The sequence below is a fragment of the Podarcis vaucheri genome (assembly GCF_965113315.1).
Source record: "Podarcis vaucheri genome assembly, chromosome: 1".
Classification (NCBI taxonomy): domain Eukaryota; kingdom Metazoa; phylum Chordata; class Lepidosauria; order Squamata; family Lacertidae; genus Podarcis; species Podarcis vaucheri.
In genome coordinates, this window is record NC_138759.1 from 23,561,371 (window position 1) to 23,581,873 (window position 20,503).

The 20,503-nt window shown below is 45.4% G+C and overlaps 1 protein-coding gene across 3 annotated transcripts in view; it reads right to left on the reverse strand.

The window, feature by feature from the left end:
* RIN3 (Ras and Rab interactor 3) overlaps nucleotides 1–20,503 on the reverse strand; it is a 78,492-nt gene that overhangs the window by 35,532 nt on the left and 22,457 nt on the right. For 2 of the 3 annotated variants that reach the window (XM_082232563.1, XM_082232564.1), the window contains exons 2-3: nucleotides 14,256–14,445; nucleotides 12,190–12,304 (exon numbers count right to left, since the gene is read on the reverse strand). In XM_082232563.1, the coding sequence (XP_082088689.1) occupies nucleotides 12,190–12,304; nucleotides 14,256–14,445 (305 nt within the window). Of the gene's footprint in view, nucleotides 1–6,772; nucleotides 6,902–12,189; nucleotides 12,305–14,255; nucleotides 14,446–20,503 lie in introns of those variants that run through there. The other variant, XM_082232565.1, reaches the window with a different exon arrangement.

The window sequence follows — 20,503 nt, forward strand, 5'->3', positions numbered from 1 at the left end:
TCCATTACTCCCCTCTCTCTTTCATTCTCTCCCTCTCCTCCTGCCCTCCACTCTCTCTAACACATTACAACTTCCTTGCGAAGGTCAGTTCATTCAAATTTCCTTTCATGAACACAATGTAAGTTTCAAAACAAAAAGTAAAACAGACTGTCTTCACACCAGCTACATGAGAGCCCCGCCAGGGTGTTTTCACACACACAAAGTGGCTTTTGCAATGCAAATGTAAAAATCAGGCACTGGCTAGAATGCAGATTGGATTTATAAATAGCTCTCTTCCACTTTCCACCTGACATTAAGAACATTTGCAGATGAGCGCAAATAGTACAAGAGGGGCTAGAAAGTGCTTTTAGTTTCATATGTGTAAAAAAAATGCCATTCGAAGCTTTTTTTAAGCCTGAGAAATATTAATGTCCTGGACAATGACTTCAATGGCAAGGTATTATATGCAATAGGAGCAGCAAAATGTTCATCTCTAAATATTATGTATTGATTAACTAACTACAGTAGGGACTTTTTGAGTGTGTGTTTTAAAACTTCTTTCCTGGATATCAGCTTAATTATTAGTAGAAAATGATTAGCATGCATAGTTCAGTTTTTGTTTCCTGTTCACCTCACTGATGTGTGCACGGGGGCGGCGGAGTGCAGTTTGCAAATGTCTGCTGGAAAGTATCTAGAAGATATTACTGATGTGTGGCTATATAAATGTTAACATCAACAAGAACAAGTAAAAGAGTCTTGAGGCACCTTAAAGGTTAACCAATTCATAGACTCAAGAAGAAAAACATGAAGTAAAGGGGAATGCCTGTGAGTCAACTTTGACAGGTAGGAGGGACTGTCCACCTATCAGGTGGCCACCAGTCACCTAATATCATCCTGACATTGAATGATTGGCACCTGGGGAGTCACACCCACTTGTCAAAGTTGGCCTATGGGGATGTGGGGAGATAAAGCTCTCGCCCACCAAGCCAAAAAGGTTCTTCACCCCTGGACTAGAATGTTCTAATGAGAGAGAGGCAGAGAGGGAGGGAGGGAGGATCATAGAAATGTAGAGCTGGAAAGGAACCACGAGAGTCATCTTGTTCAATCCTCTGCAATGCAAGAATGTCAACACGCAGTCCCCCAACCAATTTGAAACCATACTGGACTCTGCTTAGCTTTGCAAATGTGCTAGCAGTTTTACTGCTGCATCACTATCGCCCTTCAAGTTAGCTGAGGGAGTGGGAGACTGGTGAAAATCTCTCAGCTTTGACACCAACACACAGCACCTTCAGGCAGAAGCAGCCTGCTGGCAGGGACAGAGCTGTATGCCAGCTTCCAGTTAGCTGGGTCCCTATAGCGCACCAGGAGCAGGAGGGGTGAGGTGGCAGCAGGTGCACCAAGTTGGGCCCAACATTTGGGGGGCTGTCATGCATGCATGACATCTCACACACACCCCAAGTCTGGCCAGGCCTGCCAGAGGAAGTGATCGCAGTGGGGAGCGGGGAGGGTGAAAAGCGCTCTCCACGCCTCCCGCCCCCACCCAGCGTGCCAGTGCTCGCTGGAGGTGGTGTGGAATGGTGGCCCCCTCAATATTTGGGGGCTCAGCCCCCTGCCTACAAATATTGGGGGGCTGAAGCCCCTTCTGCCCCTATAGCTGGCACCCCTGAGTGGCAGGGCAGTCAGCCAATCTAGGCCTTCTGTCACTGCATTTGCATCACCCTACCCCTTTCCCCCCAGTAAGCAACAGTGACCCACATGCCAGGAAGCTAGTGTAGCAGCACCACCCCATGTGTCAAACTGCTTCTGCCCTAAGGCACACTCTACTACTGTACTGCCTACTGCTGAGGTCTACCTGCCCTGGGCCCACCCATTTAAATAATTTTTCAATGGTAGGAGCGACCATTTTAACTCCCCAGAGAGATGCTGATGCAAGGTACACCTGTTTTCACTGCCCACCTGTTGCTCTCAGGTAAGGCTGCCAGCTATTTTTTTCTTCTACTTAACTGAAGAAAAATTCTGGAGGACTCACAAGCTTGCTCACTATTTTTGGTCGTTAAGTTGGTCCTGCCAAAAGGTATAGCGCTGCTTCGGTGTCCACATATTTCCTCATCAATAATATGTGAATTCTGAGAAACACCTACACTACTCGGGCACAAGGCAAGGCAAGGCCTTTTGTTCCAAAGAAAACAGAACAGAAAGAAGGAAATTGTGCTTACTTACAAGAGGGAGATTTTCTTTCCTTTCCTCAGGAAGTTTCACCTTAGAGAAAGCGATTAAAGTTTAAAATGAAAACTGCTTTGTGTTTTCTGGCTGCCTCAAGAACTGCTTCAAGTTTTCTTTCAAATAACCCGGGGCAGAGTTCCCATCAACTCTGACATTTTCAGGACAGTATGGAAAATCCCTATTATACTCTGAATAAAAACCCCTGACTCTTCTCAGATTCTGGAAATACTCTGATTATATATCTTATTTTTACAGAAAGCAAACTACCCTAAGATACAAAGTGGTCCCCAGCCCGCCAGGCCAACCTAACCAATGGAAATAATGTGGGGGCCCACTCAGGTATCTGGTGATGTGGTGTGCGGGTGGCAGCAGTGAGATGTTGGAGGACAAAGCTCCATGTGACACATAGACCTAATCTGAACTTCCCAAAACAATGTGTGAACCGAAATGCAGCTAACCTATCGGCGCTGTTCAAGTCGCAACGATGTCTTTTTGTGCAGTAGAATTTCTACCCCTCTCTTATCCCTCCATGAGCCCTACACCCTCCCCCAATTTGCTTCAGAGGGTTGGGGTAAACCTCAGAACAGATTTAGAGATGGGTGCAAGTTGGGGTGGGGATTTAGTTGTGTAAGCAGAAACAGACACAATGGGGGAGTTAGTGCTACACTGGATTCCTCCCTTTGAAATTCACACTTGTCTTAATCATATGATGATGCGGCATGCAGACTTTTTTTTTAAAAAAAAGTGTACAAAACTAGGTTTATTATGGGAAATTGCAAAACGTGTACATCATGCATAACTGCGTAGAAAAATGTGTAGATTAAGGGAAATTGAAACTAAAATGCTAATGAATCTTCATGAAGTTTTTAAAAAAGCACAAACTGATGTGGAAATGTGGAGAACTGGGAAAATGAGAAAATTCAAGAAACTGAAAGGGAGATTTGTCCGTCCCATAGTAACACTAAAATGCTGATTAATTTTCATGAGGGCTTTAAATAAAATAGCGAACTGATGCAGAAATGTGGGGAACTGAACTTACGATAGGAAAAAATGAAAATCCGAGAGAATCCAAAATGGACAGATTAGTCCATAACTAGCCAAATGTAGGGTAGCGATATGTCCTATTTTGCAGGGAACAGGCCCCTGTTTGAAGAGGATCTCTATCTCAGTGTTTCCCAACCTTTTTTGGGCAAAGGCACACTTGTTTGATGAAAAAAATCTCGAGGCACACCACCATTACAGCCCCGTGACGTCAGCGCGCAGCGTCACGCCGGGAGGGAAGCTGCGCGCGGCGATGTTGACGCGGGGCGCACGAGAGCTTGGGGGCGGGGGGGGGGCGGGAGAGACAGAGAAAGAGTTGGCAGCACCAGGCACTGTTACTTATTGCGCTGCGGACGCTGCCAGCAACTGCGGTGGTTGTGCGGCGGCCGCCGCCGCAGAACGTCCTCGTCAGTCAGCTGAGCTGCCTGGCGGCGTAGGGAGCCGAGGGGCGGGGCTTCCTTTCTGAAGGAGCTGAGGGTGGGGGTCCTCTGGCGCCTTCGGCGAAACGGCGCTGGCCCAGAGCGCTTCTAGGAGGCTGCCTTTGTGCGCGACGTAAAGCCCTCTTTCCCTCCCTCCAGCCCCGTGTCACCTGTGGAAAAGGGGACTGGATCCAGTGACGCAACTCGGAAAACTGTTAGGGAAGCCAGAGCAGGAAAGTGAGTGGGAGGCGGCGGCGCCGCTTTAACCCACGTTTCCTTTTTGAAAGAGAAACTTAAGTCAGTGTTTCCCAACCTTTTTTGGACTCGCCCGCCTCCCTCCAGGCAACATCTCGCGGCACACCAGGCAACATCTCGCGGCACACTAGTGTGCCGCGGAACACCGGTTGGGAAACACTGCTCTATCTGAACAGCCGTCTGATCCAAGCACAGCTTGCAGAATGACGAAAAAGGAAAGCAGAGGCCTTGAAGTTGCCCATCAACAGAAAGCGCTTAAACATCAGGTTGAACAGGCACATGGGCCCCCTGATCACAGTCTTGTTGACTCTGATGAGATGCATTGCATTTCTCAGTTTATAGCTTGTACAAATCTTGAGTCCTCTTTCCTGGGGACGTGCAAACAGCCATGAATCACCACCCCTGCCTTACAAAACTGCCTGAGCAACACTTCCCCTTAAACTTTTGACACCCACCCCTCGCGAACCACTTTGAAAGCGAAATAGTCCCCTGTGCATTCATTTGAACAAAAAGCAACAATCTTACAACTTGGTGTTTGCAACGACATAAACCAAACGCAAAGTAATAATAATAATAATAATAATTTATTATTTATACCCCGCCCATCTGGCTGAGTTTCCCCAGCCACTCTGGGCGGCTCCCAATCAGTGTTAAAAACCGTACAGCGTTACATATTAAAAACTTCCCTGAACAGGGCTGCCTTAAGATGTCTTCTGAATGTCAGGTAATTATTTATCTCTTTGACATCTGAAGGGAGGGTGTTCCACAGGGCGGGCGCCACTACCGAGAAGGCCCTCTGTCTGGTTCCCTGTAGCCTCACTTCTCGCAATGAGGGAACCGCCAGAAGGCCCTCAGCGCTGGATCTCAGTGTCCGGGCTGAACGATGGGGGTGGAGACGTTCCTTCAGGTATACAGGACGAAGGCCATTGTAGAAAGTGGTAGAAAGCCCCCATTCCTTTGCAGGTTGTGCAATCCTGTTCTTTGTTTCAGACAACAAAATTTACTGGGCCGGCCCTGCCCTACCCTCAAGAGCAAAATATGCAGACTTCACTACTAGTTGGAGACAAACTGATAGAGGACAGTCTCTCCCCCAGGTGGATCCTCACAACCAGGGCTGCCCCCAAACTTCTTGTTACCTGACAAAGAGTCCAAATGACACCCCCCCACACACACACATCCTTGATAATTTTTTGCCTGGCTAGTTATCCTTCAGCTCAAATAACGACTCTTGCTTGCCTGGATGGAGGATAGAGAGGGGTGTCAAGTGTGTGCTGAAAGTAGCATACTGCACAAAGGTAACATTCAGGGGCGGTACACCCTGTTTCACTGCCTGAGGCAAAATGGGAATGTGTTGCCCTGCCCCACTGAAGCCTCTCTTATCTGGGATGTGCAGCAGCACCTGCAAAGCGGTGATGCTGACCGTGGGTTCTGGTGAGATATTGTGAGTCCTTGCTGAAATCTCACAAGATCTCATGGGATCTCACGGGACTTTGACAAAGTTTCATTAGATTTTTGGCAAGATTTCCTTGGTGCCTGCGCTGCTTCTCTTGTAGCGAAGGCAGGGCACCTGCAGAAGGGCCTGTTCTTGAGCTTCCCCCCACCTGAGGAAGCTGCCTCACCCAGCCTCATGGGTGGCAACATTTAAATTCATTGTTCTTCTGCCCCTGCCCAACACTGGCATGTGACCTGCAGAAGTTTGCCCAGAGGAGATGTGCCCCTTGGACTGAAAAAGGTTCCCCACATGTTTGTAAGCGTGCCATGGCTGTGGGGGAGAGAAATGGTAATTGTGTGCTTCACAACTGAAGTAATGCTGGTGGCCATCTCAGGGGGTGGGGGTGGCCATGCACCATGGAGTCCCAGGCTTCAGCTGCCCCAATCCCTTCACCATGCTTCATGGCAGGACTGCCCCTGTGCCCAGCAACCCTAAGGCAGAGAAATAGTGTCCTTTAAATTGGTGTGAGGATACCTGGATACCCAAAGTTGCAGTCCAGCACTCCATCCAGCCTGTGATACAGGATTTGGCCCCCACTAGCACTGCTTTGGGGACGCGGGTGGTGCTGTGGGTTAAACCACAGAGCCTAGGACTTGCTGATCAGAAGGGCGGCGGTTGGAATCCCCGCGACGGGGTGAGCTCCCGTTGCTCGGTCCCTGCTCCTGCCAACCTAGCAGTTCGAAAGCACCTCAAAGTGCAAGTAGATAAATAGGTACCACTCTGGCGGGAAGGTAAACGGCATTTCTGTGCGCTGCTCTGATTTGCCAGAAGCGGCTTAGTCATGCTGGCCATATGACCCGGAAGCTGTACGCCGGCTCCCTCGGTCAATAAAGCAAGATGAACGCCACAACCCCAGAGTCGGTCACAACTGGACCTAATGGTCAGGGGTCCCTTTACCTTTACTAGCACTGCTTTGAGTCTGTGCCACTACAAACCATTATCAGGAATGCTTCTTTTGAAAGCTACTTCAGTCTGAACAGGCACATTTCCTGGCTATAAAACTTCGCTCTCCTCTCCCTTTGTTTACACTAGTGAATAGTTCTGACCTTAATAATGACATTTGTTTGAGAATCCCAAGGTCAATGGAAGGAATCATGCTTTAGCTCAGCTAAATCCTTTGCTCTCCATGTTTAATCCATGTGTACAGTTAGTCTGAAGCCAATTAACTTTGCTAAAGCAAAGTTACCTTTTTAAAAAAATAATGATTTAAACTGCAGGAAGTCTATCAGATTGCCCTGGCATGCAGGCACTACTAATGTTATTGTATCCTTAGGAAAAAAATATATGAGAGAGAATTTCTCTTCTTTTTCAAAAAAGTTATACAGATAATTCACGAGTAGATACAACAAGGTGGGCAACTTACCCTGAATGAGGAAGGAAATCAGAGGCACGACCCTGAGTTTGCTCTGGTGTGCTGCGGTCAAAGTTACTAAATATGGAGAACGGACAGAGATACTTGAGCTAAAATTAGAATGAGTCACCATGACCGGAATGCAACATCCCAGAGGCTCCAAGGATCGTCCTGCATGTCTGTGGTGACATCTTCCGTACACTGAATGGGATTGAATTTGGAAATCAAATGTTGTCTTCCTGCCACTTCTCCATGCTACTTAACCCTTTGCTGTCACTGGTCAGAAGGTAGCATTGATGTCGACAGGACACTACTTTGGAACTAGCTCTGCAACCATTCATTTAGTCTAGCTGGGACCAAAGGCATTTGATTCCTCCTTTACCAAAACTGCCTCCTTCAGAAGAAGAAGAGGAGTTTGGATTTGATATCCCGCTTTATCACTACCCAAAGGAGTCTCAAAGCGGCCAACGTTCTCCTTTCCCTTCCTCCCCCACAACAAACACTCTGTGAGGTGAGTGGGGCTGAGAGACTTCAGAGAAGTGTGATTGGCCCAAGGTCACCCAGCAGCTGCATGTGGAGGAGTGGGGAATCGAACCCAGTTCACCAGATCACGAGTCCACCGCTCTTAACCACTACACCACACTGGCTCAGCAGCCTTTCCATCTAGCTGAATCAAAGGAAGAGGCAGGTTGGCAAAGTCGATGATCGGAGGGGCATCAATCTGCTCAGGATCCAGTACCATTTAGCTCTGGGCTTCCACAACTGTCTCCGTCTGCACCCATTTCACCCAGTTGCAGTGAAGGGGAACGGTTACAGGCAGCAAAGCTTCCTCCATTAGTCCGGCTAGGACCAGTTGCTATTTGGCGCCTGCCCTCCTGGAAATTTTATTTCTATACTTCTTTGTTTATTTGTATACCGCTTTTCATTATATACTGAATACAAAGTGGTTTCCGATACACTACGTGAAAGACCAGGTCATTAAAATGCATAGAATCCAGTAATTAACAGTTTGACAGTGATAAAAAAATTAATACTGTGGTACAGAACAGCCCCCGCACAAAAAATAAGAATAATGCCTCATCTGTAGCCAAGGCAACCAAATTTGCTTCTTCTCCTTTAGACCGGCCCTATCACTGGTTGGCTGAGGCTGCTGTTTACAGGCAGGTAGGTGGCTTGGGGTGCCGTGAAAAGGTAGCAAATTGTTACATTATTTAATTATTGCTGTGTTTTTGCTTCCAGAGAGGGGCACGTGTGGAGTTTCCTGCCTTGGGTGCCAAAATACCTTGGCTAGCCTTTGGTACTATGTACCTTGAGCCTTGACTTGCAGGAGGCGATGTCTCGGGATAGCACATATGTCATCAATTATAATCCATTATTTTAACTGTGAAGTGCCTTGAGCTCATCAGCAGAAAGAAGGTACAGTGGTACCTTGGGTTACAGACGCTTTAGGTTACATACGCTTCAGGTTACAGACTCCGCTAACCCAGAAATAGTACCTCAGGTTAGGAACTTTGCTTCAGGATGAAAACAGAAATCGTGCTCCGGCAGCGCAGCGGCAGCAGGAGGCCCCATTAGCTAAAGTGGTCTTCAGGTTAAGAACAGTTTTAGGTTAAGAACGGACCTCCGGAACAAATTAAGTTCTTAACCCGAGGTACCACTGTACATAAAACATGGCAAATAAATACAGTGGTAACTCGGGTTAAGTACTTAATTCATTCTAGAGGTCCGTTCTTAGCCTGAAACTGTTCTTAACCTGAGGTACCACTTTAGCTAATGGGGCCTCCCACTGCCGCCACGCGATTTCTGCTCTCATCCTGAAGCAAAGTTCTTAACCCGTGGTACTATTTCTGGGTTGGCGGAGTCTGTAACCTGAAGCGTATGTAATCTGAAGCGTATGTAACCCGAGGTACCACTGTACAGTATGTACAAATGGTGCAGAGCTCTTTGGAGAAGCAGCAGGAGGGAAGCACGGAATACACATGTAACAAAGAACCCCAAGGGGCAATTCTATTACTGGCATTGTGTTGCAATTAGTTTAGGCAACATTTCATTAAATCTTTTGCCATGGAACGGAAGATTTCAAAGCGCACAGTATCTGTGGGCTAAATGACGCCCGCCACAAACAACACCGAACTCCCAGGAGTTCCCAAACTGATGCAGAATTAAGCCGGAGCAAAATGGTCTCTCCAGTCAAAAGAATAAAGCCGCCTTTTGCCTACCTCTGCCTAGTTATCCCCTTCAATTCCCTCATTAGCTTCCCTATGAATAATGCATGGATGCCACTCGAGATAGTTTCATAGCTCCTCAATTGTTCAAGCTAATTTAACACTCTCTGAATCATGATATGCCATAAAGCCCATGAATATTCCCCAAGCACTTCTGCGGCTTGAGCAGTTTGCAGTGCCAGATACTCAAAGAAATGTATGCACACTGGTTGCTTGCTGCTTCTTTTTAACCTTTCCAAAAGCAGCAGCAGCGAGGCAAACACCACCAGCTTGCAATGCTGCTTATCAGAAAATGAGCTCAAGCTCTCCAGGGGGCATCAGGGTAAAACGTAACTCTCATTTTATTTTATTTTATTTTTCAGGGAGGGGATGCGGGAGGCTGTGAAGTTCAGATGGTTAACTACTGTGAAAAGTATATATGTGTTTAAAGCGTTTGACCTCTCTTTGGCACAACTCATTACCCCTGTGAATGGAGTTTCTGAGAACATTCTGCTGGAGAAATTTCATCAGCAAGAGGGCCATTGTGTGCCAGGCTGCTTGGAGCACAGGGCATTGTATTTTGAAGGCTGTGGTACTCCAGGGTAGCCATTAGCATCTGAATTCACTTAATAACCTTATCAGCAGGAACTGTGAAGGCCGGCATGCGGTGGTGGCTTATGTAACTAGAAGGTCTATGTTGGAAAACTGCCAGTAGTGTAATTAAGGAGGGGCACACATCCCACTTCAAAAATCACATAAGTAAAATGCCTTCTCCCCATATAAGCAAGCAGATCATCCAGCTGGTGTAGTTTTATACAGTTTATCAAGGATGCCCTGTCTAAGGTTACAAGGATCCTTGGAGCTCCAGGTGGTCACTTATCTTCAGAGATGCCTGCTTCATTTAAGCATCACTAGAATCATAGAATCATAGAATCATAGAATCATAGAATCATAGAATCATAGAGTTGGAAGAGACCACAAGGGCCATCGAGTCCAACCCCCTGCCAAGCAGGAAACACCATCAGAGCACTCCTGACATATGGTTGTCAAGCCTCTGCTTAAAGACCTCCAAAGTAGGAGACTCCACCACACTCCTTGGCAGCAAATTCCACTGTCGAACAGCTCTTACTGTCAGGAAGTTCTTCCTAATGTTTAGGTGGAATCTTCTTTCTTGTAGTTTGGATCCATTGCTCCGTGTCCGCTTCTCCGGAGCAGCAGAAAACAACCTTTCTCCCTCCTCTATGTGACATCCTTTTATATATTTGAACATGGCTATCATATCACCCCTTAACCTCCTCTTCTCCAGGCTAAACATGCCCAGCTCCCTTAGCCGTTCCTCATAAGGCATCGTTTCCAGGCCTTTGACCATTTTGGTTGCCCTCCTCTGGACACGTTCCAGTTTGTCAGTGTCCTTCTTGAACTGTGGTGCCCAGAACTGGACACAGTACTCCAGGTGTGGTCTGACCAGAGCAGAATACAGTGGCACTATTTGTAAATATACAGTTTCCACATGTTCTATCCTTCCTCCTCTTCCTTTCTCTTCTCTTGGTTCAACACTGGGCCAACAGCCTTAGACCCTTTCCTCTTTCTTCCCCTTTTCTCTTCCCACCCTAGTTCCTCAGCCATCATCGAGGTAGGGCAACATCCTTCTTTTGTTCCCTTCCTCCCCTCCTCCTCCTCCTTTAGTAAAGTCCGTCCTTGCACTTTCCTCGCTCTCCTTCCATACTTGTCTGACATCCCTCTCCTCCATATCCTCCCCGATGAGATATGCCTTTAAAGCTTCCAGATGTTGTGTGTTATCCAGCAGCTGTGGTGTACTTAATGGTGTGGGCCTCATGCACCCCAACTCCTGTCTGGAATGTCTTGTTGGCCAGGCTGTGGCGTCACATGGAAGCAGCCCACACCAGATGTGCTCCTTTCCTCACCGTCCCTGATTCAAACTTTGGCTCTTTCATTAACATTTTATTTGGGACATTTCTCTGACCCAACAAAACAATTGCAATGTGGAATTCATGACCTCAAGACATAGTGATGGCCATTATCTTCTACAGCTGTGGAAAAGGATCAGACAAAATCACCGAGGGTAGGTCATTACATTAGCCATGATAGGTAAACTAGACTCTGCAAGGGCAGTATAATTCCACAAACGAGATACTTGAGGACAAGGAAGACAGGAAGGCCATCCAATTTGTGTGAATGCCAAGAAGGAACAGGAACAGGAAACCTGTGCCCCTCCAGAGGCTGTTGGACTCCAACTCCCATCAGACTTGATTACTGGCCATGCTGACGGGGGCTGATGGGAATTGGAGTCCAACAACCTCCAGAGGGTCACTTGCTGTCCACCACTAATGTAGTATTACTGGAATGTTGCAGACTAGACCTGCTAACAACAGCAGCAGCAACAACAGTTTGAGGGGGCCCTTCAGCTTTCTGCAGTAAGAAAAGAAATACAAAAAAAAGCACTGTGAAGGAACAAGAATGGATGACATCATCGTATGGCCGCCTTGCAAAATGATAATTCCAACTTGAACGCCCAGTGCATAAGCAGTCAGAAAAGCTGTTTGTGGCTCAAAGGGACTCTCACTGAGGCAAAGGAAATGGCCAGTGTGGAATCTTGGCAACTGGGTAGATAAAAAGGATGGGGAGGAACACTTGTATTTAATGCAAGGCCAAGGAGGTCATCAACAGGAAGCCCAGCAGGCGGTGGAGCCATAACATGTTTGGTGAAGATAACCAGTGTTTTGAGAAGACACTGATATGAAATGTGTTTATGAGACAAAGGTAAGAGAATGGAAAAACCACGGGGAAACTCTTTACTAAGGCTTGGGCTCTCCTTGGCTGGAGGCATTCAAAGCAGCAGCTGGACATCTGTGGTTTCCAGCAATTTGTATCCATAATCATGCTGCCTCTGGACAGTGATGGTAGAACATAACCATCAGGGTTAGTAGCCACGGAGAGCCTTATGTCTAGCAAATCTGTCTAATCCCTACTTTAAAGCCATCCAAGTTGGTGGCCATCCCTACTTTTTGTGGGAGTGCATTCCATAGTTCACCTATGAACTTTGTGAAGAAGCACTTTCTTTTGTCTGTCCTGAATCTTAATGAAGATCATAATGAAGAGACACACACATTTGCCTTGAAAAAGATCTAGGTGCAGGTATATTGTGGACAGGGTGCAAAATAGTTTGGTGGAGAGATAGGTTTCAAAACTCAGGAATAAACTTACATGATTTTTCTTCTTTAATCCTGTATTCTGAAATGTCAGAAGCCTCCACCAGGGCTGGAAAATGAACTGAGAGAAGCAGATTTTTCAGGTTCTCATCTTTCCGAACTATGAATATCTAACCAGAGAAAAGAGGGTGTGTGAAATTATATCGTACAACAACAACAAACAGGGGTCATTCAAGTATGACCTGTTCAGTAGTCATCATATCAGAACTGGGTCAAGATTTATGTACCTTTTATTTAAGAACATAAAAGGTCCCTGTGCTGGACCAGACCAAAGGTCTAGAGTAGACCAGCGTTCTGTTCCCATAGCAGCCAACCAGATGCTTATAGGAAGCCTGCAAAAAGGATCTGAGCCCAATAGCCCTCTTTCAACAACTGATATTCAGATACATGCTATTACCGATCCTGTAGGTAAAATGCCATTCATAGCCTTATCCTCCACTAATTTCTCTAATCCTCTTTCAAAGCCATCCCGGTTGGTGGCCATTACTACATCATATGTCAGAAAAATACACAGTTTAACTATGCATGATGTGAAAACACCGTCTTGAATCTCCCAGTGCTCAGCTTCATTGTACAACCCCAGGGTCTGGTATTGTGGGAGACTGAGAAAAAGAACCGTATCCGTTTTCTCTACACTATGTGCAGTACCATGTTATAAATGGCTGTCATGTGCAACTAAAAAGCTCTCAGTTTTGTCATCTTTCTTCATAGGATGTTGTCCCAGCTCACTGATCATGTCGATTACGCGTTTCTGCACCTTTGCCAGCTCTACAATATGCTTCTTCTTCTTCTTTTTAAAGAATGGACTCTGATTAGGAATGCTGTTAAGGGATGGGCCTGGGTTTGGGGGACACTGGGTCCTGGATCTCCTCCCCATTTTCGTCACTTTTAAAACTAAAAAACGAACACAACCTTTACTTTTAGGACACCTCTGCCTGTGAGAGTCAGCCTATGCATCTTAAGTGATAAATTAACACAAGCACAATTTATTCATGGGCCTCCCCTGGCTATGATGTCCTTTTTTGAAAACAGGAAACCAGAATATATACCAGGATATAGGGAAAACTGTGGTCCCCCAGATGTTATTGGACCAGATCTCCCATCATTCCTGACCACTGGCATTGCTGGGTCGGGCTGATGAGAGTCAGAGTCCCACAGCATGTAAAGGGCCACAGGGCCAAAGTATCCCCACCCATGCTTTACACAATACCCTAGATAAGGCGCCACCTCTGATTTATATACATATATATACCATTATATATATAATGGTACTAGCTGTCTTATTCTCAGCCTCTTTCCTAATGCCATAGAATCATACAATTAGTCTTTCTTTCACTGCCTCTCCACACCAAAGTTGAGGGTTCAGTAGGACTCTGCCATATGTCCAGAATTTCTGACTGTCAAGTCCTGGAGCCAAACAACACCAGGTTGGATAGATGGCTATCATTTAAATACATTTCTCCCCTGCTAAAGAAAGACCACTAGACTATAATCAGAGCACAGGTGGGGGAGAAATTTGGTTTTGTTTGCATTTTAATGGGAACCTACCTAATCAGCACTTCCTGAAACAATCCACAAATTGAAAAGCAGTTGTCCCTCTAAATTCCCACATTTCCAAATTTTGTGGTGCAGTTTTCCAAGAAGAAGAAGAAGGGTGTACAGAATGCATATATTAAGGGAAAGTACAAATAAAAATGAATGTGTTAGTCAGAATAACTTGCTGAAATGCATTATAAACTTGCTAAAATGCACTGTCCCACAAAATGTTCGATAACTTCGATAACAGTCTAAAATAGTGAAATCAGTGGGAAGAGGAACAAAGCTGCAAAACACACTAAGAAAACAGAATCTTGTTTAGGGGCAGGAAATCTGTTGCCCTTCAGATGTTGTTGGATCCCAGATTCCATCACTCCTGTCCATTGGACAAACTGGCTGGGGATGATGGGAGTTGGAGTTCAACAACGTTTGGAGTATAGCACATTGGCTTCCCCAATCTAAGCCTGCATGTCATCTCCCTCAAGGACCACGAAACAGTATTCTACAGAGAAAGTGTAGACATACCCCTACGGGCTCCTTGCAGAGTATTTGGACAGCCTTTTCCTGGCTGATGCTCAACTGAAGCCAAACCGGGCATGTCTTGATGAGCTTCTCAAGGACGCTGATGCCTGGTGGGGGACAGCAATTTCTTGGGGCAATTGGCTTGCCCAGATGGTTCTCATCTTCCACTTCTTCACTGGTGTCTGTGACAGGCCTGCAAGAAGACACAAGCAAATCCCCTGTGAGGCGGCTGCAGCAACTTAACAGGGACAGAGAAGTGTGAATTGAAAGATCCTCAGAAAACAAAGGGCACAGCAGCTTATGTCAGATCCAACTAACCTACATCCCTTGATTACTGCACTGAATGTGTTGGGAATCCTAAGAAGCTTGTGCAGACATTCCTTGCCCTACAAGGACCCATCTCATCTGTTTGGGTTTCTATCATTTGATTTCCCTACTACTACGGCTATAAAAGAAGTTCCAGTAAATGCAACATGAAATGTCAAACAAGTGTCAAACAAGAACTAGTAACTCTTTTCCTTTATTATATGTAATATCAGCCTTGTTTGTAATACTGTTTGGTTAACGTTTCTTGATCATTACAGATGTTCCTAATACAAATTTAGGAAGCTTGATTATATATGTATCTATGTTTGTGTATTGTTTATATAACTGCATTAATATTGGATAAGATTCAATATTATTCAACAGTAATTAAAGATAATAGTTAAATAATAGCTGCCATATAATTAAATAATCATTAAATATATGATGGACTTTAATTATGGAAAAGCTGCAGAATACCTTCACCCAGACAGCTGAACATCAATCAGACCTCTATTTTATCATATTGAATTCCATTGGCTGAACTTTATTTTGCGCATGTACACACATGCACAAAACACTTACATCTCAGCAATTTACTCTCCCACAAACAAAGCAATATTCTGAGAAGATGTCACACTTTTAGAATACAGAGGGCAGGTTACAGCAGGCCAGGACTTAGCCAATCTGTTACTGAGTCCCTATAGAGGCTCTACGAAAATATCATTAACACTTTTAAAAATAAACATCCAGACTGTTTTCTGCCTACATTTAGATTTATTCACAGATGTGAGGAGCAGGTGGAACAGAATTTGTGAAGAGTAACATTATAAGCTCCACCTCTGCATTGTTATTGCAAGAGAAATTGCATGATGGCTCATGCAAGCACAGAACAGTAGAACTCTGAGGCCTCTTCTACTTTTTTTGTAGGAGGGAAGGGTTGTTTTTTTTAACAAGAAAAGCAGTGGGGTGAGAGGGGTGCTAGCCTGTTCCTCAGCTGCAAGCTCACATTTCAAACCCTGCAGGATGAAATTTGCAGTGGAGAAATGCTGGACAAAGCAAAGGGTGAACAACCTCCTCCATCTCTCTCTGCTTTTCCACCCAAAACCCTCATGGTTGCTGGGCTCACATGGCCATGATAAGCTTACCAGGACTATATAAAAGTGCAGGCTCACGGAGAGGGTTGCTTTTGGCTACAGTTAGCAAGGCAAGAGCTTAACCATGAGTCCTGGGTTCGGATGACATACTAAACCTAACTTTGGCTTAGCTCAGCATGATGGAGGGGCAAAAAAAGGTCCAGAGAGAAGAGAGAAAGAGAAGCAAAGAGGCTGTAAGCTCCTCTCCAGGGGCCCACACATTTGTGTGGTTCCTGGAAGCCATAGTTTGCATTTCTGTGTCTAAGAACCAGGTCCATTTGTAGCCAGTCCCACGGTTATTATTAAGTTGTAGTCCAGGGAGTTCTGGTGCTCTGCAGTGTGCTTTCAATTAAAGAACCTCTTAAGGAGGGTGAAAGAGGAGAGCGCAAAATATGGTCTGAAGCTCAACATCAAAAAAACAACGAAGATCATGGCCACTGGTCCCATCACCTCCTGGCAAATAGAAGGGGAAGAAATGGAGGCAGTGAGGGATTTTACTTTCTTGGGCTCCATGATCACTGCAGATGGTGACAGCAGCCACGAAATTAAAAGATGCCTGCTTCTTGGGAGAAAAGCAATGACAAACCTAGACAGCATCTTAAAAAGCAGAGACATCACCTTGCCAACAAAGGTCCATATAGTAAAAGCTATGGTTTTCCAGTAGTGATGTATGGAAGTGAGAGCTGGACCATAAAGAAGGCTGATCGCCGAAGGATTGATGCTTTTGAATTATGTTGCTGGAGGAGACTCTTGAGAGTCCCATGGACTGCAAGAAGATCAAACCTCTCCATTCTTAAGGAAATCAACCCTGAGTGCTCACTGGAAGGACAGATTGTGAACTGAGGCTCCAATACTTTGGCCACCTCATGAGAAGAGAAGACTCCCTGGAAAAGACCCTGATGTTGGGAAAGATGGAGGGCACAAGGAGAAGGGGATGACAGAGGATGAGATATTGTTCTCGAAGCTACCAACGTGAGTTTGACCAAACTGAAGGAGACAGTGGAAGACAGGAATGCCTGGCGTGCTCTGGTCCATGGGGTCACGAAGAGTCGGACACGACTAAACAACAACAAAACTCTATTAAAGGAAGGGTGATAACTCCATGGCAAGGCACATGCTTTTCATGCTAATGTTCCCAGGTTTAATTCCCAGCTTCTCCAGGGAGGTTGGGGGAAAGCTTTTGCCTAAGATACTTCAGACCCTTTCCCAGTCAGTGAAGACAGTATTCAGTCATAACAGCCAGTGATCCAACTCGGTATAATCCAGTTTTGTATGCTAGGATGCTTTCTCCTAAGTAGAACATTAGGATAGTCCTGCTTCCCATGGAGGCCAACCAGCAGGCTATGAGAAGCACAAATGAAGGGCATGAGGATAAGAGCCCTCTATGGTACTGTTGTGAGGAACTCACTGATATATTAAACCAGGGAGTTACTGAAGGTACAAAGGAAGGAGCATGCCAGTCTTGGCTTAGCTCCTTCGATAATGAGCAATGCCACCTGAACTGAAGGACTCAGGGACAGCCTTCTCATCCCATCCCAAGGCGCTTCCAGATGACATATTTATTGAGCAGCCATCCTGATTTGTTTGCAGAAAGATCTGATGACATTGGCTTAATGAACTTGCATCCTGATATGTTTGAGAGGTAAAGGTAAAGGTAAAGGTACCCCTGCCCGAACGGGCCAGTCTTGACAGACTCTGGGGTTTGTGCGCCCATCTCACATCTATTGGCCGGGGGCCAGCGCTGTCCGCAGACACTTCCGGGTCACGTGGCCAGCGTGACAAAGCTGCATCTGGCGAGCCAGAGCCGCACACGGAACGCCGTTTACCTTCCCGCTGGTAAGCGGTCCCTATTTATCTACTTGCCCCCGGGGGTGCTTTCGAACTGCTAGGTGGGCAGGCGCTGGGACCGAGCAGCGGGAGCGCACCCCGCCGCGGGGATTCGAACCGCCGACCTTTCGATCGGCAAGCCCTAGGCGCTGAGGCTTTAGCCCACAGCGCCACCCGCGTCCCATGTTTGAGAGGATGTTGTATCAAATCCCATGTGTGGCATCCCATGCTTCCTGGTGCATTTCCCCATCGCTTTCCTTATTGCAAAAATTACCAGTCCTATGGGGTTCCAATCAAGAGACCAGGGTTTCCTAAACTTGGGTCTCCAGCTGACTGCAATTCCCACCATCCCTGACCATTGGTCCCACTAGCTAGGGATGATGGGAGTTGTAGTCCAAAAACAGCTAGAGACTCAAGCTTGGGAAACCGTGCAATAGACAAAAGTGCAAATGTAAAGTTATAGGACATGAAGCAAAAACTGGAGCAAAAAACCACAATATATTATTTGGAATCATTTTTATTGTTAATTATTTAGGATCAGAGTGGTGACTGAGAACAGTTATTGAATTAATTCAGAGTATTCATAGGGAGGATAATTTTTATAATGATGCGGTTGCATTTCAAGGTAAGAGGATTAGGGATTTGAATGTGCATTTTAATTTTGTACAACCCTAATATATTTAGAAGAGAAATACAATTGTACTCAGAGATGTTTTCCCAATTATAGATGGGGGAGGGGGAGAAAAGAAACAAGGTTCCTTTTTAAGGCAAAGGTAGTCACACTGATCCATAAGGGAAGAAACAATCTATCTAAGGGAAGAAACCATTAGAAGCTATCTAATTTTATTTATTTAACAAAATGTATATACCACTTGATTGTAAATAGAACCTCTAAATGGTTTATAAAAAAATAAAATAACTATTAAAATAGTAAACAAAAAAAGTTAAAAACAGGTATTTTTTAAAAAGCAAAATATAATTTAAATCAACAGATGAGAACACATATCAGCTTCTGAATATCTGGACAGGCCTGCTTAAATGGTTTTAGCAGGGGCCAAAAAACATACAGTGAAGCTGCCTCCCTGCCAGACTTCAGGGAATCCTATCCCTCCCACGGTGGCAGCCAAGAAGCAGACAAACAAGAAAAGTTCTTACCAAGTAGTTTATTCAATATTCACAGAGGAAAGATGAAAGAATGCAGTCTCTCTTAGATAATGGTGTTGCTCCGAGTATAGTCCCACCCCCTCTCCTATTCCACGTCATCCCTGCGGCAGATGACCTGTGTTTTCTGCCTCTGAGCTTTCTGTTCTACTACTCTTAAGGCACGCCTCATCCTGTGAAGGGGTCAGGAATGCTTTCAAGAGACACTGAGTCTGTTAGCTGTCTCTCCCCTGGTGCTTCTTCTTCCTGCTGCTCTCTCAATATTTCCCAGCTTCTCCCCTCTGCAGCCTCTGAACCATGACCTTCTGCAAACCAATGATCTAAATCTATACAAGATGTTGCACAAAGCAAGGTGTGGTGGGCTGAGGAAAAATAAAACCAAAATAGGTAATAAAAGAAAGAAAGAGGTGAGTTCATTATGTGCTACACCTGAGCTGGAGACGCCAGGGATTGAACCTGGGACCTTCTGATACAAAAGATTATAATTACTATTACTGTTATTATAATTTATTAGTCTCTAGACACACATGAAGTCTCCAGGCAACCTACAGAATGTAAATGCATAAAGCACGGCATAAACTTAGAAAAAGAACAATGCATTACAATAAAAGCCATGTAATAATCTAGAAGACAAAGTCGATAAAACTGTAGCAAAATACATACTTCACAGTTGAGTTATGCCCCTTAATAATAAAAAAGTTAATTTAGCTATACAGTACAGGAAGCAGAAGAGGACCATTTGAAAATGGGCCAAATATTCCATTTTTGAAAAGCTCTTGAAAAGAGTCAGTTTTTAAAATATATTTATTTTAGGTGTGCACAGCAAAGCTGTTAATCTGGGCCTCCTCCCTTCGCCAATCAATCAATCATTATTTTTTTAATGTGCCTCTTTAAAAGTTTATTAGAAAAGCCACTCCTTGCTGCAAGGGAACAAAAGCCCACAATTGCTGCAAGCGGGAAGACAGTTTTACATCTAACTGATGTCCCCAGTGGATCTCTCCCCCCCCTTCCCACCCCCCATCCGCTGAATGTCCAAGTCTTGAGTCATTTTGGTTAATGGAGCCAGTAGAAGCAACATTTGGCTCCAGCAATGCTCTCAGTAGGCAGAACATCGAGAGGCCGGGCTGTGAAAAAGCTTAATCAGCTATTTAATCTGACTCTGTGGCAAACACCACAGGTAGCTGCAGAAATAAAGGAGAGGAGAAAAATAGGACAGCCTTTGAGCTCCCGTTTTCTCTGCCCTGTCACAGGATTTGTGTTGAGAAGCAGGTCATTTCTATTTTACTCTGTGTGCATCTAATGGCTTATATCTACACTGTGCTTTGAATAGCAGCCCAGGCTGACAGCTCCAACCAGCCGGCAGGCAGCACTTTCTCCCTTGATCAAACAGGGGACAATGGGAGGTGGGGGCTCTGTTGGGTTTTTTATGATTGATTTCTGGGTAACACAGTCCTACAGCCAAGGCCATCTGTGGGGTGGGGGTGGGGGGAGACCAGCACTACTATACAGGCCTGGTTCCCTATATTCGATAATTTTCTTCCCTGAACTTTCAGCAGCGACTATCCAAGTCAGTGGCCCCTTTCTTTAAAGAATTACAATGGAAAAACCTATTGCTTTGTGAGAAGGAAAGCCATGCCCAGTGCAAATGCCACCATCTGGTGCTTTGGCCAATGAGCGTGAACAGACTGGAAGGCCTGACACACACACACTGGGGCCACATCTTAGCTCCCATTGCAGGAATGTTTCCCTGCCCCTGCAGGTGTTGCAAGATCATGTCATGAAATAGTCACTCTCTTGATCTTGCATCCTTCTAAGCATATTAAC